A 21,633-nucleotide genomic window follows, 5' to 3' on the forward strand; every position below is an offset into this window, starting at 1 on the left:
TTAAGTAGAACGTTAACGTCAATGGACAACTTGGAGCACCGGGCCTTCATTAAATTTTGTATGCAATCAGGAACATCTCCGTTCAAACCAAAGGGTTCTTAGATGCTGCAGGAGATGGCCCACATATGTTTAGGACAATGGTTAACAAATGGAATCAGATGTTTAAAGATGGAAGGGCTGATATTTTCAGCTCTTGCTGCAACCCCATCCCCATTTCTTAATACAACCCGGATTTTGCACCTATGGACTTTGCTTTATGGAAACTTCGGACAAAACTTTTTGGACCTAAATGGTCTACGATATGTCACAGAAGACATTATTTAAAATCTTGACAAATAATGGTATGAAGGTGCGTTTTATGAATGGGTTAAATGACATAAGAAAGTGCATGGAACTGAAAAGTGTTCACTTTAAAAAAAAAGCGTGGCAGATTTGCCGACAGTTGTTTGACGTCACATGATGTCGTGGAAATATAGAATGACGCTCCGTATAAATCTAATTCATACATCTATAGTAAAATTCGTTGTATATTTTGAACGAATTATCAAAATGATATTATTTTTGGCATACTTATTTTCAACTGAGAGTAATTTAATAAGACATAAGTCATCCTACAAAGTACACAGTCATTTTTCCGTAAATCACTTCGTCCACTAACTTTTCTAACAACCCTCGTGTACTGGAAAGCAGTATATTGATTTCTGTGAATGAACATGGCCGAGCGTTTGACAGATGATGCCCTTAAAACTTCAATATTTTTAGGTTTCATAAATTTTAAAATGTCTCTGTAATAGATTGAATGATTCTGGGTATTTACGACTGTAGCAGCATTGTTTTAAGGATTGCACAATGCGTTTGCATAAAAGTAAAATACTAAGTTTAATGAAAAAATTTAAAAGGAATATTTCTTAATTTTAAGACCCAAAACTTAGTTTTTTATTCACAGAATTCAGTTTATGTTCTCATTCACGTATCTGTTCTAGATGAAACACACGTATTATAATCTTAACGTGCACCTTACATGTACATGTAACTTAATTATTCAATATATGGTTAAATTTCATTGCAGCGTTTCTTAATATCTTTGTTTCTTTTTATTAATAGAGAACATATGAGAATATCAGCTATTCTTATATAACTAAATGCCTTTCCTCGTTCATTACATAATATTGGTTTAGATATCGATTGTTTTGGTCGTTTTGGCTTACGTTAACTAATTTTATGCCTGATTAATTCATATGTTCTAAGTTTTTTTTTTAAACTCCTTATCTCTTTTGTATATTAGATTTGAATTTTACGGCTTTGCTGTTATATTGAATTATTTTTATTTCTGTCGAGGATATAGAATTAACTAAAAGATCTCAGGTCAGCGCAATCATTTTATTTTGTCTTGGTGCTTTCTTATCTTTGATGTTATATGTGACTTGCACGTTTAGCTTACATTATATCGCTAATACATGCTTAACTAATCAAATAATCAGAGACGTATCATCGAAAGTGAATGAAAGGGGATTTTCCGTACATACAATTTATTCATGAACTATTAATTGAGAGGAATTATCACCTTCAAATTCTAACTTATGCTGACACATCTAAACATAATCACGTTCTGAAATCGTTCAGATAACTATGTAGTCAGGTATTGTCTATTAGTTCTGTAGAAAAAAAACCCTTTGATATAAACAGAAATTATTTTTACAATCGATAAAAATAAATTCAACGTTTTTGATGCACCAGATGCAATGTTAATTGATGAAATACAAGTAGGCAATAGATAAACATGAAATATTTGTTGTTTTGTTTCACGTGACTTATTCCAATTTATATCATTTTATGAGCAAGTTATATTAACGACAAAATCATGGTATTGGACATGTGTTTACATATCAATGTACCGTAAGGCATGTTCCATATGCATGATAAATTATGACTGGGGGTGATAGTTAAACGCTTCTCGCTTTTTATTCTCACCTTAGTACACAGATGAAAATCAAAACTGTTAGGAGATTAATCATATTAACTAATATAGAAGTAGGTCTGACTATGTAGGTTTTGATTGATGCAAACATGTACTTCTCTTGAAATTGTTCAGAACCATTTTAACAAGAGCTTGAACTTTGGGTAGTTGTGTCAAACGGCAATGTTACGTAGGCCTGTCTTTTATTGCAGGTCATGCATTTAGCCATTGCTCTTTGTAATCTGCAAGATTTGTATGGCTTTTGAACTAAGACTACGCAATCTGTGTATATTTCACTTCAAACCAGCGTCATTGCTAACTTGTTTGACGCAAGAAATAGATAGTCACGTCCTACTGAAAGTCCAAGGTCTTTTTAAAATGGTTCTATATACCCAGCAGATGTGGAGTAATGGTAGAGGCACATACAAACAAAATACATGTATTCCTATCGTGCTTTCTGTGTTATTTATAACAATTATTAAAAATTATAACAACAATATCAAAAATATGTGTATTTTTATACGATTAGCCGGTTAATCGGTCGGAACGAATTTCGATTAACCGATGAGCAATTCTGCAATCGATTGCCATCCCTACGAAAAAAAAATCATAATTAGATAGAAATAATTTATCATACAAATTAAACATTAAAAAAAATGAGTTAAAAAGTATTTATTGAAGTAAGCAAATACTTATAGAGAGCTTATAGACAAGTATTCAAGGGAAAAAATGGTAACTTAAAACTTCGAGTAAGACAGATAATGATTCATGGTATAGAGAATTTCAGTAAGGCCCACTTTCCGTAGGTCGAATTCTCAGAAAGTAAGTATGAAAGAAAGTGACCAAGTAAGGAATTTTATAAAGGAGTAAGTAAGTAGGTTAGTTTAGTCAGTAAGTTTATGAAAAAGGAAGGTACATGTGATTGAATTATTTGGCATATATTACTGACTTTGCAAGTAAATAAAAAAGTAGGCACAGAATATAATCAGCGTACGTGTGTACAGTCGCTAATATACATATTCAAATTTAAATGACATTTTTTGTGAAATGTTGAGTTTGAAAAACAAGTTTTTGAACCAATAAAATGAAACATTCTCAATCACTCATTCTGACCTCGAAATAATTCGAGATTCAAATTCAAGAATAGATCATTCTCTAGCCCGAATTAACGGTTGTTTATATATATCATTTCCGTCATAAAAAGCGACTTATGCGTTCTGGATGGACTTGAGATAAACAATTACTATGCATATGTATAAATAACCGTCACACATAGCATATCTCTATCTTTGAAGGAGTGTGCTGTTGTGTTGAATATAGAACAGACCGGTAGCATATTGAAGGTTATTGTGTATTCACACAAAAAATTACTCAAATTCTTCAATAAGTGTATTAGTGCTAGGTTGTAAAATATAAATTTCCCGAAGCACCAACATTTAAATTGGATTTATGTTAGAAATTCTAAGGTAAATGTTGGAATTTTCAACTTGGGTGGGCAAAGTCTTGAGACAGTAGCAATGGTGCTGTTATTTGGAGGGCCCCGCTTCTCGACCATTATGGTGCGTTTTACTTTGTTTTATTATAAAACAATGACGTATTTCATCTACTACAATTACTCAAGTTTTCTTGGCCTGTAAAGCACACGTTCATTATCACGTCATGCGCTATCTCAACTGCAAAGGATCGCCAAATAAGAAAAAGATATTCTTTGATTCTACTAAATTTGATGTGATCTAATTTGTTCAATGTTATTAGAAAAAAAATTAATAATACGATTTATTCTTTAAAGGAAATCCATAAAAAGATAAAGTTTGTTTAGAAAAAAGAAGAAGAGAGACTTGCTCATCAAAAAGAGACCCCTCCCCCCAAATGTTTATCAATATTTCTGGTGTTTTCTCTGCAATAGAAGTGTGTAGTTTTGAAATAAATCTTAATGATTTTCAGTTTCTTATTTAACCAAATGAAGTATATTCTCAACTTTTTACCGATCCTATATAATTTGTCAGTTGGTTTCTTTTGCAAATGTATTTCTAATCGGGAGTTTAACAGATTCGCGGACAAAACGCTCTAATCCATTGTTTTCAAACTGGCTACAAAATGCTTATTAGCATATTTTGCTTTCCTGCATGAATGAATTTGCGTAGAATGATCCTTTCAAGTACAGAAAATCAACAAGCTGCGCCCGACAAAGCGATGTAAGAATGATTAATTAGCGGAAAATGACCCTATATTTCGCTCCTCTCAAGTAAAATGTCTTCAGTTGAAAAAAGTGCATCAACAATGATAAAAGAAAAGCAATATTTTCTAATTTTTTGTTTTTTACTCTGGAATAATACTTTTGCTCAGAATGGTAAGAATGACATACATATTTAAAAACAGAATTATATTTTATGTGCTGAGGTATTTTTTTTTTTATTATTTATTATTATTTAAAATGCGTATTTTTGATTGAATGAAATCGTTACTAAAAATAAAATTTCTCATTGTATTTTTTCTGCTTCTATTTTGCGTGTGTCTGTGGGATCATATCCTTACCTGAACCCTATCTATATATACTATTCATTTATAATTATCATATTCATCAACCTTTGGATAAACTATGCTGGTATGTCAAACAAATGAATAACAAAGTAAACAAATCTGACAATAATGTTTAGAGATTTCTTGTTTTTTCTGGTGCCTATTTTTGAGGTTTTCTCATCGGAGACAAACCATTTTCTTAAATGTATCTGTATATAATTTTAAGATTGGAATAGAATTGGAATGAATAATGAATTTATAGTTTAAAAGATTGAATATTGTTAAACAAAAGCGCACTGTTGTTTTGATCTTTGACATTTTGTCGTGCATTACTTCACTGAATTGACGTAATACACCTGACAACTGTTATAAGGAGATTGAAAAGTGCTCTCTTCCAAATGGAAGACAGATTATAGAGAGATATAAAGACAGGCACAAAAACAAAGACAGGCATCGATGAATGGAAACACAAACATAGACATAAACATAGAAATATACATACAAAGACACAATGGCGGACCAACATACAAAGACCCATGACGGACCAATGAACACATTCCGCATATAAAAAAAAACGCATTGAAAGACATAGCGACAGACTGACAAAACAAGAGTAGGATAGTTTTTTTCTTCAATGAAATAATATTCTCAGGAGAAAGGTCTTATAAAAATCTACATTTATCAAATTCCTTCATTAATCCGCTGTTTGAAAATGCATAGGACGTACTTAAGGAAATATATTTACGTACTTGCTTTAAAACAAATTCACCAGAAAGTTGATTCACAAAAATATTAATCTAGATTCTGTTTGAAAACATTAATTCATCTCTGGTTTTGCAGAAGAACCCTCAGATTTAGCCGTTGTAGAGGCCCCGGTAGGGGATGACTCAAATCCTAAAAATATAGACATTGAACTGGATATTGGAACCAGGAATAAGAAGATACAGCTTCACCTCAAGAGAAACGATGATCTCAATATGGACGCCACTGTGTTTGTCCCCCGAGTGGATTCCACTGGGAAATCCGTGCTGGTCAAAGAAATGGTTCCTGTTGACACGGTAGGTAACTCCGTCTTAAAAAACTGGCCTCATACACGTTCATGTTGATCAATTCCCCTTCCTCCGCCATTGTTAATCATTTTGGTGGCACCTAACTTCTTGTTCCTGTAATTATTTATACGTTTGAGTATTTGTCACCACAACGTGAATTAGGAAAGTTTGTTTACAGACTTCTCGAACCTTGGAAACAAATCAAGCGCTCGTCATTAGATACATGCACTGTTGGATTGTCCAACAGAGACACTGTTTTGATATTTATCATTTATTTACATATTGTGCAACAAAGACACTGTTTTAATAATTATTATTTATTTACTTTGCATGTTATTATCTACAGAAAACGTCCTACTATCAAGATCCAAACCATGGTGCAGCCGTACAAATGCAATGTGGGGAGTCGGCGGCAGGTGGGGAATGCGAGAGGACTTTGGTAAGGATGTAAGGGATCAATGATAGAAAACATTGGTTATGACGTAAGGGATAAAAAATTCTTTGCAAGAAAAAAATTGCAAAGACAGAAAAGCTTTACTTTAATATCAAGTTATTTATCTATTTCAATATCAATGCATTCAATGCTATAGAACATTAATAGAATTCATTTTAGACCATTTTGTAAAGAAAGAGAGGTTATTGTCTGACTTCCAGTTGTTCAATACGAGAATACATTGATATGACAGAGTTACCGTGTGATTATCAAGGAATCCTCGCTAACGGACACTTTGAAGTGTACAAACATTTTAGTTACTGTTTCAGTACCAATTCAAAAAGGTACATGTATAAGGGCTAATGTATAGGTACTAGTACCGTAGGAAAAAAAAGAGGTCTTATTATCAATTCATTTATAGACAGAAAATCTTTAAGAAGGATTTAATTACTACATGTATTTGCAAGAGAACATTAATAGTAACAGAAGGATTATTTTAAGAGTACCCATGTTTTTCTTGAAAAAGAATAAAATAAGTGTCAAAAAAGCTTTAGTACTAATGTACTACCTAAAATACTGCTAAGGATCAAGAGCCATTGTTATTGTATTCTTTGCAAGTGTACCAAAGCAGTGTATCAAAGACAACCGCGACTTATGGGAAGATTTGAAAACCTATATATTCTGTGTAAGAGAGGTGGATTAAGGATACATAGCTTTTTGTTTGGTAAAGCCAGAGGATAATAGTAAAGTATTATTGGAGAAAATTAACAAGGATACAAGGCTTGTTCATTTTTTAAAAGTAAAGCACAAGTAAGGTTATAAGATTATCGTTATGTCAAAGCACCAATGCAGACATTTCTTACAGGAGAACATCTTTTATTGTTTGATAATTTATTACTTTTAATCTATTACTTGCAAAGACCGACACTGTTAAACATTTAAAACAAGTTTATTGAAATAAAAAATTAGATTTTACATAAAATTCATATAAAAACAAAGCGTTTTAAAGTAAAATTAGCCTGTCATCATTCCTTCAATTGGAAATCTTGGAGTGTCACACCCTGATGTATGAGTTTAATTTTCAAACGAAATTTCTCTCTCTCTCTCTCTCTCTCTCTCTCTCTCTCTCTCTCTCAACTTTAGATACAATCAGACAACAGTTTGATAAATGGTGATATTTTAAATAATAAGTTATTTAAAAATAGAAATCCCTCCAATCGATATAATAATTATGAAACATAGGACCAAATACATATATGGTTGCTGTGGTTACAATTTCAATTATATTTTTAAAGCATTTACAGAAAAACAGGGCTGTTTAGAGGTAGATATAGAACGTTGGTTTTGTGATTGATTAAGTGGTAAGCTCCTGTTTTTATCGATGCGTAATATCCTCGGCTCACAAATCTGTTACACCACGATAAATTATTCTCAACTAAAATATATGCAATACTAATTAAAAACCTTCTCTACACTGCATAGTAAAGAGTTCTAATTAATGGTACTTTTTCTTTATTTTGCCAACTGATTTGAAAAAGAATAAACTACAGTTGGTAGTCTATTAGCCATGCGGCTCATCAGTATTGCATACATATACAAAATATAACAAATATAAAAATATGCAAGGCACGCAAAATGCGAAGCCAGTAGGCACCAAAGAGTCTCTGCAGGGCATGTATTCTGTTACATCAACTATTTCATCATATATAAACAACATAAATATTATAAACATATAAAAATGTAATATATACGTTGATTTGATTATGGTAAAAGAATTTGAATAATTTTTTGTCTGATTTAGCTAAAGCAATGAATTTCTCAACAAATTTGCTTAAAAAGGATTATACAACTTATTGGTATTATTAAACTAAATAATTGGACAATTTTGAACACAGATGATTTTTTGACATAGAAATACATAATAAATTTTGATCTGTATGAATTGTAAACTAGATAAAATGAAAAACATCTCGAATATCATTATAATGTTGGCTTAAACACACTGGATATTTTTAAGCGTTAGAGCAAGGGTTGGTAACACAAAACTTAGAACAATAGCACTATAAAGCAAAAAAAAAAAGAAAAAAGAAAAAGAAAAGAAAAAGAAAAAAAACAAAACAATTATACTAGTCTTCTGTAAGTAAAAAATATCTTAAATGCCATTATGATTAATGATTATTAAGAGAACATCTTCTTTTATTTCTACAATCTTTTAGACTCAATTTATAAGGAATACGATTCTGGTCTATACTTTGTAATGCATCTTCTGAATTTCTGAGTCAAAGGTTGGAGTGAATACGACTGCATACAGTAATTATCAATCAAAAGTGAAAATATAACATTTTGATGAATTGCTAATAACAGCAAACGATTCTTGATAATATACATATATATGATTTAAGCATATCTGATCCTCAGCAATGTTTTATAACTCATTATTTCTGGGATGTTAGATTTGGCTTACGTATTGGAAAATTTTGATAAGATCGGGGGAGGAGAGGGGGGATATGTACCCTACCTTCTCAGAGAACAGATACATTTTCTTTATAAATGGCCATTAATGTAAAGAAAAAATATAATGAACAGTCCTATTCAACCTCCCTTCTTTTCCTTTGAAAAATGACAACACGTGTGCATTTCGATTGCAGGTTGGTTCTTTGTATGTTAGCGGGGAAGAGTTTGCTTTACAACCCCTTGATCAAGGAGCGAGGCGTAAGAGACAGGTGAAATTTAAGACTGACCGTAACGGCAAAAAGAAGACCACCGTCATGTATGGACTGTTCAAAAAGAAGAAGCCAAACATAGGAAAGAACTGGGAAATGAAGAAGGATGTGAAAGATTTCAAAGCGGCGTGGGATGAAAGTAAGTTAGACTTTATGTAACAAGTAGAGAAAAGTAAGACTTATTGTAACAAGTAGAGAAAAGTAAGACTTATTGTAACAAGTAGAGAAAAGTAGGACGTATTGTTACAAGTAGATAAAAGTAAGACTTATTGTTACAAGTAGATAAAAGTAAGACTTATTGTTACAAGTAGAGAAATGTAGGACGTATTGTTACAGGTAGAGAAATGTAGGACGTATTGTTACAGGTAGAGAAAAGTAGGACGTATTGTTACAGATCAAGGAAAGTAAGACTTATTGTTACAAGTAGAGAAAAGTAGGACGTATTGTTACAGATCAAGGAAAGTAAGACTTAGTGTTACAAGTAGAGGAAAGTAAGACTTATTGTTACTCAAATGATAGATCATATATTTCTCTTAAATTTTCAAAGATTGCATATCAATGATACATCGATGTATCAATCAATAAATCATTAACAACATAATAGTTCAATAAGAGAAGAATGTAATCGCTAAACTTTGAAAAAAAATGTTGGCTTAAGCACATTGAATATCTATCAGTGCTAAAGCAAGGGTTGGTTACACAAAAATTAGAACATTGGCAATTGTAATCAATTTAACAAAAAAAAAAAAGAACTGGTAGTGTTGGTTTACTTGAAGGAAGAGACTCACGTTACTGCTAAACATCTCTCCTAGATTATGATTAAGTCAAACAGTTAAGAAATATGCACTGATTTCATTTGTTTCATGAATGTGATAGATTTTCTTAAAGTGTGAAACGATGTTTATTGTCGTTATTACAATTTTGAAAACAACATGTGTACATAAATCAACAATTAGCAGCCTTTGCAACAGGGTCAGTTGATATTTTAAGCTTATGAAAGTAATTTGTACACACTAGCTGAAATCTCACTAAGGAAAACTTTTATTGCTGGTTGTGTTTTAAATAAATAAAAACAAACAATACTCTCTTATGCCAGAGATATACGTCAAAATAAGTTAAACTATAAGTAGCTGGTAAAAAAAACCCACAGAAAAAGTTTCTAAGAGTAACACATGTTAGCACTGGCGTTATTACATACTGTACGACGAAGTGACTTCTGTTAAACATATTTATTTCAAAGAGGACTGTGTCTCTTGTCTGCAAAACAAAAAGAGTTATTTCCTTTTGATGCTTTTCTAATTAGTCAAAAAAGTCAGAAGCAAGAAACGGAGACCTGTCAGCAGAAAACCAACTTCCAGATTCTCCCAATCGTCTTGGAAAAAGGCCTCTAACGTCAAGGGTTTGACGTTTACTCCGCCCCCGATCGACCGTGACGCTGCTAACACCGGAAGTGAGAGCGATCCTTTGCAAGCTTTTACGGCTCTAAGCAGCAGGAACAAGAAAAAGCTTGTAGTTGATGCAACCGAGTCAAAGGTCCTAGGCGAGAGCATTGTAAACGGTCAAAGGCCTACAGCCTTTGCAACCGCAAAACAAAGATTGGTCGTGGCAACGGTGACGTCAGAGTACCAAGTTGGTATCCTGATTGCCCTGGATTATGCAACTTATGAAAGGTTTGTTTCGTAAAATAGAAACTTTTTGACGCAGCAGTAAATATATATATATATATATATATATATATATATATATATATATATATATATATATATATATATATATAACAAAACAAAAAGGGTAATTTCATCTTTATCATCTGCTTTGAATTGTCCATCGAACAATCTATAATTGTAATTGTATCTTTATCACTTATTTTGAACTTATTATCAAAATATCCTTTTAAAAACAAAGGTTTTACAAAAAAGCAGCAGGTGCCACAGAAAATGAACGCGACACAAAGGCCAAACAAGATATTCGAGCTTACTTCTCTCAAGTAATCAACGGGGTACGTGTTTCAGTCTTTTGATATTAAATCATATGCTTTACAGCCTACGCTTCCCATGCTTGAAATGTTAATTGAACAAAAATATTAAGTTTGCAAAAAAGCTAGCTAAATATTATAATTGTTCTACATTGAAACACTCTGAAGGCGCAATGAACTTTGATTTTGTGCGCAAATTACAGCATAATGCTTTAGATAAAATTTAGTTTTCACAAAGATCTATATTATTTTCCCTTAAGTAGATGGAATTTTGTAAAGAGGAAACCACCAAACAAATGTTTACTAATTTCAGTAACAGTATTGCCTTCAACGGCATGCTATAGGGCAGATCTATTGTTTTTGACCAGTCCAACCTTTATATTTCATCTCACATAATCATATATTTGTTTTGTTTTATTTTGTTTCTGTTTTTGAACTTACATCTTATTGTTTTATTGCAGGTTGCTCTGAGATATAAAACCATACAAGCAGAATTTTCATTAAACATTGTGGTCACTGGTTTCATCATTGTAGATGTAAGTATATATATAAACAAGATGTATTTCTGAGTAGTACCTTTGACTCAGGTGGATATTGTGTTTTCTGGTTTGTTACCAAAGCGTTAAAACAAGACTGTATATATATTAATCAATAAAATGTGCATTCATAAAGTTACCCAATAACTAGTTACTTTGGTCATCTGATTATTTTTTTTAAGAGGAAAACCCACTACATTCAATTTGATAAAAAAAAATATGTTGTGTCTTTTGATTATACTTTTGATTGCTTTAAATGGAAAATTGGCAATGCAATCATTGCAACGTAAAGTTCAATATCATATTTTGCAACGTATTTGCAAGGTAAAATTCAATATCATACTCTCCGATTTTCACGAATTATTTTGAAAAAAATAATACGGCTCTATAAATATTTCAAGGAGAAAGAATAATTAATGTTTTGTCTTTGTTTGAATCAAAGTTGTACAGTCGAATATATTTCAAGGAAGACATATGCATGAAGATCATATTAAACTAATTAGTTTGATGACGTATTATAATTATGTAATATTAGGGTAATGTAATAGCGGTATCAGTGCTATTTTGGTGAAATAAACGCAAATGGCGACAAAGCTAAGCTTCGCTGTGCCTATATGTACACAGTCATAATGTCAAACCTCAAAGATTTCACCCTACATTGGTTATTATAGAATAACATTGAGTCAAAACACGATATAGTAACCTTGACAGAAAAAACAAAAATAATGATATCATTTTCTAACTAATTTTCTGTCTTTGCAGACTAACGATTATCCCTGCTTCACATGCGGAAAAGTTAAGAACGTGTTCGATGACACACTCCGGGACCTGACCGATATCGAGTCCTCCCTCAAGAACATCACAGAGTTCCGACAGAAGACGCAGCTACCCGAACACGACCATCTTATGATGTTCACAGAGTAATTACATTTAACCTCATTACCCGTATTCTATTTAAGTCATAGAAGAGAGAGAGAGAGAGAGAGTTTGTCTATTCAGTTGAAAAACCAGTTATTGTTGCGATTAACGATAAGTTTAGTATATATTTGAAAATGTGCTCAATAACATTATCGTTGTCTTGTCTTCTGTAGCTTGGATCTTTACTACAGTCCTAGCAAGAACAACTACCAAACCGATGTTACAGGTAAAGTTAACATTTGTAAACTATGACAGTAACCTTTGTTATGGAGGCTGGATCGTCAACATATTAACCATTATATCTACCTTAAGTTATAATTATTAGATATTATCTTTAAAGCTATAAAGTATTAACTGGTTAAGAAAAATTCCATATATTTTAGCTTTGAAATTTGAATATTTTCCTATATCTGTGTACAATGCTCTTCATCATTAGGAAAACAATATTGTTCAAAAAGGCGACGGCCATCCAACGCTTTTAAGATTACGATAAGAACTAAATATAAAAATCATTTGAGGGAGAACTTCATCGTCGCGTACAGTCCTGATCATTATCAATCTTGCTCGCATTTATTTAACGTATCTTGCTAGAGTAGGCCACAGAAATTACCCCTGACGTATTAGAAAATATAGTTGGTTTACAGTATTAGATTTTAGATTTTTTATATCATAACTTGATAAAAATAGCAAGAGATGTTTATTTTACATCCTTGATTTTCATTAAGGTTTCGCATACGTTGGTGCTTTGTGCACACAAGCCAGTACCTCCGTTATTGAAGATTTTGGAAATTTCGAGAGCGTGTTTACAGCTGCGCATGAACTTGGACACAGGTAAAAGCCTAGATCATCAAAAACGTTACAAACAACTTAACAAAAGGATGTCTTTATATTCATTATACAGACCATATTTACTAAAATTCTTCCTAATTATTAAGTTAAAAAATTGTTGGTGAAGCGAGTAGTATATCGTATGGGTCTATTGTTATTCCAGTCTAGGGGCACAGCATGACGGTTACGGGAACACCTGTTCGGAGATGGACCAGTACCTGTTAACAGCGGTGTCCGGTCAGACCACGGAAACAACCAAACGCAACCCCTGGAAATTCTCCTCTTGCTCTATTAATTATTTCAGAAACTATATTGCCAATATGTAAGTACAGTAAAACACGGTCATAGCGAACACGCTTATAATGAATTGACGCTTACAGCGAAGTGATTTTCATTCCCCGTAACTTTATTACATGTTGTAAACTTGACGGATACGCTTATAACGAAGTAAAATTGCCCGTCCCGGGGACTTTGTTTCAAGCGTCTTTTTTTTTTTACATTTACTTTGACAACAATAAAAGCTCTTTGTTAGTTTTAAAGATAAACCTACTTTAAACTTTATTTTTTGGAATCCCCCATAAGGAAATATCCTGTTTTTAAGATTAATGAATCTGTTTGCTGAAAATCTCATTCAGAGTTAAAAGTGATGGAAGAGGTCATTTTTTTTTAAAAGTACGGAATTTTTTAGTTACAGTAGAGTTACGAAAGAGTTTAACAGTCCTTCATTATTATTCAAATCCTTCACATTTCCAAAATTTTTAGAGCGAATCAAAGATAAGGTCTTCTAAAATTTTTACTTTTCATTTCGTATATTCATGCAAACTCCGCTTGGGCACAACAGCGCGCCATTAGCGTACATGTATATTGTTTGATAATTGATGTAGATATAGACCTATACACTCACGGACAAATACGCAACGTCTGTAGACTATGGTATAGATTCTCCGTTTAAGGAATAATTCCTCTGCATAGCCTGAGGTCAGTAGATGTACTTATCGCTTGTATGCTGTAGAAAAGTATCTGTAAGTATCAAAGCATGATAATGAAAAAAATCTATATTTCTGAATACAGAAGCAGTGATAGCTCCTCCGTCAAAAACTGTCTCACGGACGAAGCATTCCTTTACGACGCGGAGGAATTCAAACAAAATATTGGCACACACCCAGGGCAACTCTCTCATCCTAATGAGCAATGTAAAGCCACTGTTGGACCCCGGTCTTACTACGGATGGGTGAGTCTGATTTATTCTTTTTGCTATTACACATCTGATTAAAACCAATTTTATTATAATTTGAACACTACTGATGAGAAAGTATGATGGATTATTTTGTTGCAGGGTGGCGCTTTAAAAACGTTTGATGACATCTGTACTTCGATGGCTTGCAATACAGGGGAAGGAGCATCGTTGTTTGTATTTGGAATAGCGTACAGGGGAACTTCCTGTGGAGACAAAAAGGTATAACTAGGGTTATATGTATAATAATATTCATTGGTTTTCAACGTCGTTGAATTGCGTTTCAATCTAAGATGATCAAGGTACGTTTATGAACCAATTAACTACTGGAATATACTTTATTTGTACATTTGTATTTTAGTGGTGTATAGAAGGCCAGTGTGTATATGACCCACAGGCTCCAGCGAAAAACGGTGAGTCCTTGTTCAATGCAAATGTCATCAGTCTAGACGGGACTCCCAAAACGGAGTTAACTCCCAAAACGGAGTCTTTGGCTCCATCATGCATTGCGGTAAAATGGCGTTTCTAATGTAAACAACGTGCGAGTTATGCCCCTTAGTTCTAAATAAATCTCTAAATTTGGCCAAAAACACGATAAAAATTAAATCTAAACTTTCAAAAACATATCTGAACGTTTATGTGTCATATTAATGTCATATGTTCATAACCGTTTACTTGTATTACGTAAGATTAATTTTTAAAATGAAAAATTCACCCAAAACTTTGACCACGCACAACTATAGCTGTTTTGAAATTAATTTAACGCTTGGGTATGTTGATTTATCATTGTTTGTTAAAAGTATAGTCTCATTTTAATCTTTTTCATGCTAAATTATCCAATTATCTTGAATAATTATGTATTTAACATGGTTTCCTAACATCGCGAATGCCGCGAACAATTATTACTGTTTTGATGATAATTATCAGTTCAATTTAAAGCTATACACGCTATAATTTACGTCAATTTTGAATGACAGTGAAAACGCATGTGTTTGTCTACTTATAAAAGTTATCCTTAATCTGTAAATTACAATGGTGAATTCCATCTCGTTACAAAGATATAGATTGTTAATTGTTTATTTTCCTGCCAGGAAAATATACCTTTTCATGAATATTGATGAAGGAAGAGCGAAACCGACCTCATTGCGCATGTCCGCGGAGAACTTGGTGGTCGTTATTGTTTGCCTAATTAAATATCCAACTTGATTTTTAATATGCTTAACATTTGTTAATTTGAAATGCATACATGTATAATGAGTAAAATACGTTTGTCATTCACGATACCCTTACTTCTGCATTAACACTTATAGGATCTATAAATAGCACATAGGGGAAAAACACAGGTCTACGTCATCTTTTTAAAGGAAGTATTGATATTTACTCACAGGCTTGTATTTTTTTCTTTTGTTTGTACTCGTGTATCGGACAAATTCATGCTTTACTGAAAATATCCTTTCCTTTGTGAAACTATCACAATTATGAAGATGTTGACCCTTCACCAGTTTTGGTATGATAGGCTAAATTAAGCTGTCGATATCACGTGATAGATTGATATTCACGAGGAGGCATTACTTTCCTGGCAGGAAAATAAATAGTTTTTATTGTTTATTATTTGATATATTTGTTACGTGATCGAATTGAGCACTATAATTAACAGAATAAAGGTAACTTTTATTAGTAATCAAACACATACATTTTCCCCTTTATTCAAAATTGACGCAAATTATAGCGTGTATAGCTTTAAAGAGTTATTGAATCTAGAGTGATAATTCGTTTCATTTTCTGGGCTTTTATACAACAAATTCTATTTTTTAAATACCAAAAAGACGTTTTTAATCATCGCTAGAGCACCCATGTTTTTGTTAGTAATCGAAGCTTTTTTCGTTTACGCACTTATCAATTTGTATGTTTGGTGATTTTAAATTGTAACACAATATGAAAGAAGTAAAATTTAATGCAATTTACCTTTTATCAACGATTAAATTCCATGAAAAACACAAAAATATAACTTTTTAAGCATCGTCCAAACGTCCAACTTCGAAGAGAAATAACTTTCTTAAGTGCAAATAAACCCCTATTTCGTGCAAATACGATCGATAGTAAATTACATCCTGGGTCTTTTAAAACATGTTAGACGTCTGCCAACACATGCAGCACTTTGCAAGACGATTTTTTGTTGACCCCATGTTTTCACCGAAAAATCGCCATATTTTGTACCAGTGCGCATGCGTAGACTCCCAAAACGGAGTCCAAAATGCTTGCAGAAATTCACTTCCGTCGACTCCGTTTTGGGAGTCCGTCTAGACTGGTCATCGTGTCTCGAAAAAAAATCGTTATTTCGTTACGGCGGCCATGTTGCCGTCTATTATTTGCTACTTGCGGACTACAGAAACAAAGATACAAATGAGATGACACATTTTCCAATTATGATGCGCCATTGTAATCCGTTGACGGTCAATGAATTCTTTATAAGTCATAAAAGATAGTTCTGATCGTGAGTTTTATACATTTTAACTGAATTTTTAGCAAATTGTGTGCATGGGGATATGCAGGAGAAATTCTCCTTCCTGGAGAAGACGTGCGCACAGATAGTGGCCGAAACGCCGTCCCTGTGCTACAAAAACCCTTATGACTACAAGTGTTGTGACTCCTGCGAGAAAGCTGCTGACAAGTCAAACCCAGGTAAGAGATTACAGAGGGTCGATTAGTTGCGAAAATTAACACGATGATAATTAATGTGTTTGTTCTTTCCAATAAGATTTTTAAAAAAATACCGAAATTTACCATTTTGGGAAACCAAGAAACAAATATATGTAAATGTGTTTACCTTTTGTAACTATTTTGGTCTTTGTGTTGATCTAACTTCCTCCAACTTTGCTCTGTACAGATTGTCCATATGGAGACAGGGCTGATACATGCTCCAAGGTTCTTACTAATCCATCACTGTGCTACTTTGAGGAAAGAGAGTGCTGTGCTACGTGCAAGAGCGTCAATACTGGACCCGAGGGTGAGCTAGGCGATGAATGACGAATTAACTTTTTGATTTATCAACTCCTCCGATACAAAATTGTTGCTATCCTTCTATATGAGAGCAAGAGAAAATTAACATGCTTAAAGCTAAACATGGCTCGTAAAAGGCATTGTCAAATTAAATTTTACGCACTTTTTCCAAAACAGGGGAAAACTATCATCAATATACAGGTCAACGCATTATTTACAAACAGAAATTGTACATAAAACAAGGAAAACGCACAAAATTTACCACCAGGAAAGGAGTATGAGTTTCGGGTGTGCAATCAACTTTTACAAAATCGAAGGGTTTACACACTTGTTTAATGATACATATTTATGAATTGTGTTCAGCTTTATAAACAACAACATAAAATAACTAAAGAAAAGCTTTTTAGTGTGTAATTGCATAGTCCTAATTTAATCGACATCATGATGTTTCATTAAATATAAATAACTAAAACTTGACTAAAGATTGGGTATGCACACTAGACCAAACATTATCTTGCCTTCAGGATATTTCTTGTTTTATCAAAATGATTAATCACTAACAATCAAAATTTATATGCGTTCCAGGCTGCCAATATGGAGATAAGATAGACTCGTGCAGTAAATCTGAATGCGGTAAAGATGCTGCCTATAGAGATAATTGCTGTGAAACATGTGCTGACTATGTACCGACCACTGCCGCTCCCATTGTACTGGCGCCAACGCCAGCACCTACTGAAGCACCAACACCAGCACCAACGCCAGCGCCAACTGAAGCACCAACGCCAGCACCAACTCCAGCGCCAACTGAAGCACCAACGCCAGCGCCAACTGAAGCACCAACACCAGCGCCAACGCCAGCGCCAACTGAAGCACCAACGCCAGCGCCAACACCAGCACCAACTCCAGCGCCAACTGAAGCACCAACACCAGCACCAACACCAGCGCCAACGCCAGCGCCAACTGAAGCACCAACGCCAGCGCCAACACCAGCACCAACTCCAGCGCCAACTGAAGCACCAACACCAGCACCAACGCCAGCACCAACTGAAGCGCCAACAGAAGCGCCAACTCCAGCTCCAGTGCAGACAACACCATCTAACTTTGTCTCAATTGTTGATTATTATGATTCCCTATGTGTTAAGCCATTTGTTGAAGTTGGTTTTAGATCCTGTGCATCTAGAGCAGAAGGCATGTCTTATCCGTGTCGATTTCTATCATTTAGGACTTCGTGTTGCACACAATGTACAGGTAACGTTTATCAATTCAACAGATTACAGATCAAGTTAGTGTAAAATTTTAAGTTTTCCCCATGCATGCAAACTTCATTTAATATTCAAACTTATCTAACAAGGCCGAATTCTACTGTTTTTACCATGCATGTAGATCTTTCATTGATAAGACTGGACATTCTACACATTAACTATCAGATCTATATTATACATTTACATTAGTTACTTTAGACCCTAAACTGTTATTCAGAAGAAAAGCCATTTAATATTTCGGCTTATAATTTAAGAATTTTCCTATATTTTTATGTAGTCTTTTTTGCATAAAGAGAGGTAAATATATAACTAAAAATAACCCTGACCAACAAAACTTTAAATCCTGTTATTGATTAATAGCAGTTACGTGTATTTAATTTATAAAAGAATGCAAAGACTGTGATATTATTGTAAAAGTAAAGTTAATACCGGTATGCATCAGTTTCAAGTTTAATATGACTAACGAGCTAAGTCAGAGTCTACAATAAAGAAAAACATTCTCAGGAAAAAATAAAAGCTTTAACTTTGTAAAATTTGCTTTAAAACAAGTTAGAATGAGAACATTTGAAATCTGAAATGTAGGTGGTCGCAGTTAGGGGGAGTCTTGGATTAGGGCATAGACACTTAAACTTTCGACTTCATTCACTGTACTACTGGATCAAGTTTATCCAAACTTTAAACATATTACCCTTCGTTGATTGGAATTCAAAATTGTGAAAATAAACTTTCATATCTAAAGAAACTGGGCGCACAAGATAGTGAGTTTGCAGGAACCATCGACACGAACCAATTGGGGTTTAAATGTCTAAAAGTCATCTTTACAAGTTTCAAATTTGTGGAGAGAAGACCCAGAGACATCATAATCATTTAAAAACAGCTGTAAATAAGTACGATTTTGCATCAATTCCGCCGTGTTGCTATATTTAGGCCCATATTATGACAAAACCTTTTGCATTTCAAACATTTGTCTGCCCATTCTATGTCCAACAGAAACAAAATAACGGTTATAATTCGAAAAATGTCCAAAATTAATCAATGAAATTTTCACTTTTCTTGTGCGCCCAGATTCCTGCCGAATCTACATCTTAAGCGCCCACTTTCTTTGCCAAAACTCTCAGGCAGAAGCGACGATCTAAAATGGCTACAAACAGAATAGGGGAGCTCTTAAATAAATATTAGGGATGTATAGTTTTCTCGAGAAAGAAAACTATGCTAAATTTTGATTCACATATAAGTATGAAAGCATCCTAAAATAATGTTGGTTAAAATCGATTTATACCCAATTATTTAAATCGATTTACATCAAATCCCATCAGCTACCCCCCCCCCCCCCCCACCCCCTGAAAAAACCGAAAACTCACAATAGGGATGTGCATAAACAATTTTGGTCGATCTTCATTGTATATATATCGAACATTGATCGCACTCTTCAAAACAATGCGTTTTGAGAAAAAATAATCTAAGAAAGAGATACAAATAAATGTATTTACTAAAGATGTAATGCATCGGCAAGCAAAATAGTCAGTGGGTCTCTGGTCTTGTTTTTTGTTTGATTTTTATGCTGGTATAGCAAAATGATGGTCGAAATATTTTCGTCTTCACCATATAGAATGTTCCGATAAACAACTTTGTGGGGATGTGAAGCCGGGTTACTGTTACTACAATCAGACACGAAGGGACTGCTGCGAGTCATGTGCTAGAGCCGCTGAATTGGAACCAGGTAAAAATATTATCCCTTAAAAATGTAACCAAGGATTTTTTACGATATGATTTCTATAAAACAATATTTTTAAAGTTTTCATCTTAAGGAAGTTGGACGATCAACAAATTAACCATAAGATTTGCCTTAAACTTTTCAATATATTTTGTATACTGTAAAGTATTATAAAGTTAAAAATAAACATATTTTAGCTTCACAATTGGACCATTTTACTTAATCTTCATTCAAAGACTGTAAATATAGCGACCACCCAGCCCCCTTAAGGTTTAATTGAAGGCAACAGCTTGAACATGATAACAACGAATATTCTTGTTTAAAGTACTAAAAGGACAGACGTTTTTTCTGTAATTAAATTTTAGATTGCTTGGGGGATGCAAGTCCATTTTGTGCACACTTTGTTCAACTCGACGCAGAATATACCTGTTCGAGATACGGAAGAGCTTGCTGTAGATCATGTGGGTTCGTGAAGTTCAACAGTCTTTTTGCCCGTTCTGCTAAAAACGACCCCTCAATATTAAAAGCAAGATCTCGGATAGACTCAGTCATGGTAAAAGTCGCTGATCCAAACAGTCTTATTGATCTGAGGAAAGATTTTCTGCACACTGTCGATGAATCGGTACAATTGGAAAATGCCGGAATTTCAAACTCAACTCCAAAGCCCACAACCCCGAAACCACCAAGGAAGAAATTTTCACCGAAGAACCGCCGTCGATTTGGTCCCAATTCAAGAACACGGCGACCGACTCGGCGATTCTTTAACCGGCCTAGTCGGCGCCCTGCAGCTAGCAATCGGCCCGCTCCGACACCAAGACCAAGGGGTTTTAATAGGTTAAGACAAAGATTGCAGAACTTACGGGGCTCTTTGGCTGGACGAAGAGGGCGTCTTTTGGGATGAAAGGTTCTCGTCAATCAACATAGTGCTCTGTTCCGTTTGTGAAGGACATGTGCAATAAACAAATCTTGTTTTTCCCTTCACTTAGAGTGTAAACTTCTCAGCTAATATGAATTTGTTGCTGTTTCAAGTAACTATCGTCTACATCGTGTATCCGTTGGTTATGACGTCTCACTAATAGTATAAAATAAAGTAAAAGGAAACTGATTCACGTTTATTTTCTTAGATTATTAGTAATTATTGTGATGTTGTTTCTAAATAGTCACGACAGTTCTTCATTAATTTGAGAACTTATATGGATAGTTGCACGGTATCGAAAATAATTTTTATGTAAACTTTATTCTATTTGTCCACATTTAATTTAAAGCTATACACGCTATAATTTACGTCAATTTTGAATGACAGTGAAAACGCATGTGTTTGTCTACTTATAAAAGTTATCCTTAATCTGTAAATTACAATGGTGAATTCCATCTCGTTACAAAGATATAGATTGTTAATTGTTTATTTTCCTGCCAGGAAAATATACCTTTTCATGAATATTGATGAAGGAAGAGCGAAACCGACCTCATTGCGCATGTCCGCG

The 21,633-nt window shown here is 33.7% G+C and overlaps 1 protein-coding gene across 1 annotated transcript; it reads left to right on the forward strand.

Annotated features, from left to right (window-relative positions):
* The first annotated feature begins 4,147 nt into the window (after positions 1 to 4,147).
* LOC105319717 (uncharacterized) lies at positions 4,148 to 21,254 on the forward strand. Its single transcript, XM_011417360.4, has 19 exons — positions 4,148 to 4,307; positions 5,318 to 5,535; positions 5,873 to 5,965; positions 8,608 to 8,821; positions 9,986 to 10,352; positions 10,588 to 10,681; positions 11,119 to 11,193; positions 11,956 to 12,113; positions 12,285 to 12,337; positions 12,837 to 12,942; positions 13,103 to 13,261; positions 14,011 to 14,170; positions 14,276 to 14,395; positions 14,535 to 14,586; positions 16,700 to 16,855; positions 17,061 to 17,180; positions 17,759 to 18,421; positions 20,045 to 20,155; positions 20,515 to 21,254. Exons 1-19 carry the CDS (start codon positions 4,208 to 4,210, stop codon positions 21,048 to 21,050), a joined length of 3,555 nt encoding a protein of 1,184 aa, XP_011415662.2. The 5' UTR covers positions 4,148 to 4,207; the 3' UTR covers positions 21,051 to 21,254.
* Positions 21,255 to 21,633: the final 379 nt, after the last annotated feature.

The sequence above is a fragment of the Magallana gigas genome, chromosome 5, assembly GCF_963853765.1.
Source record: "Magallana gigas chromosome 5, xbMagGiga1.1, whole genome shotgun sequence".
Lineage (NCBI taxonomy): Eukaryota > Metazoa > Mollusca > Bivalvia > Ostreida > Ostreidae > Magallana > Magallana gigas.

Bases quoted from the DNA above. Each gene is read 5' to 3' on its own strand.
- LOC105319717 (XM_011417360.4), top strand. From the start codon at position 4,208: ATGTCTTCAGTTGAAAAAAGTGCATCAACAATGATAAAAGAAAAGCAA. The intron at 12,114-12,284 runs GTAATTACATTT...TGTCTTCTGTAG, and splicing joins CATCTTATGATGTTCACAGA to CTTGGATCTTTACTACAGTC. The intron at 17,181-17,758 runs GTGAGCTAGGCG...TATGCGTTCCAG, and splicing joins CGTCAATACTGGACCCGAGG to GCTGCCAATATGGAGATAAG.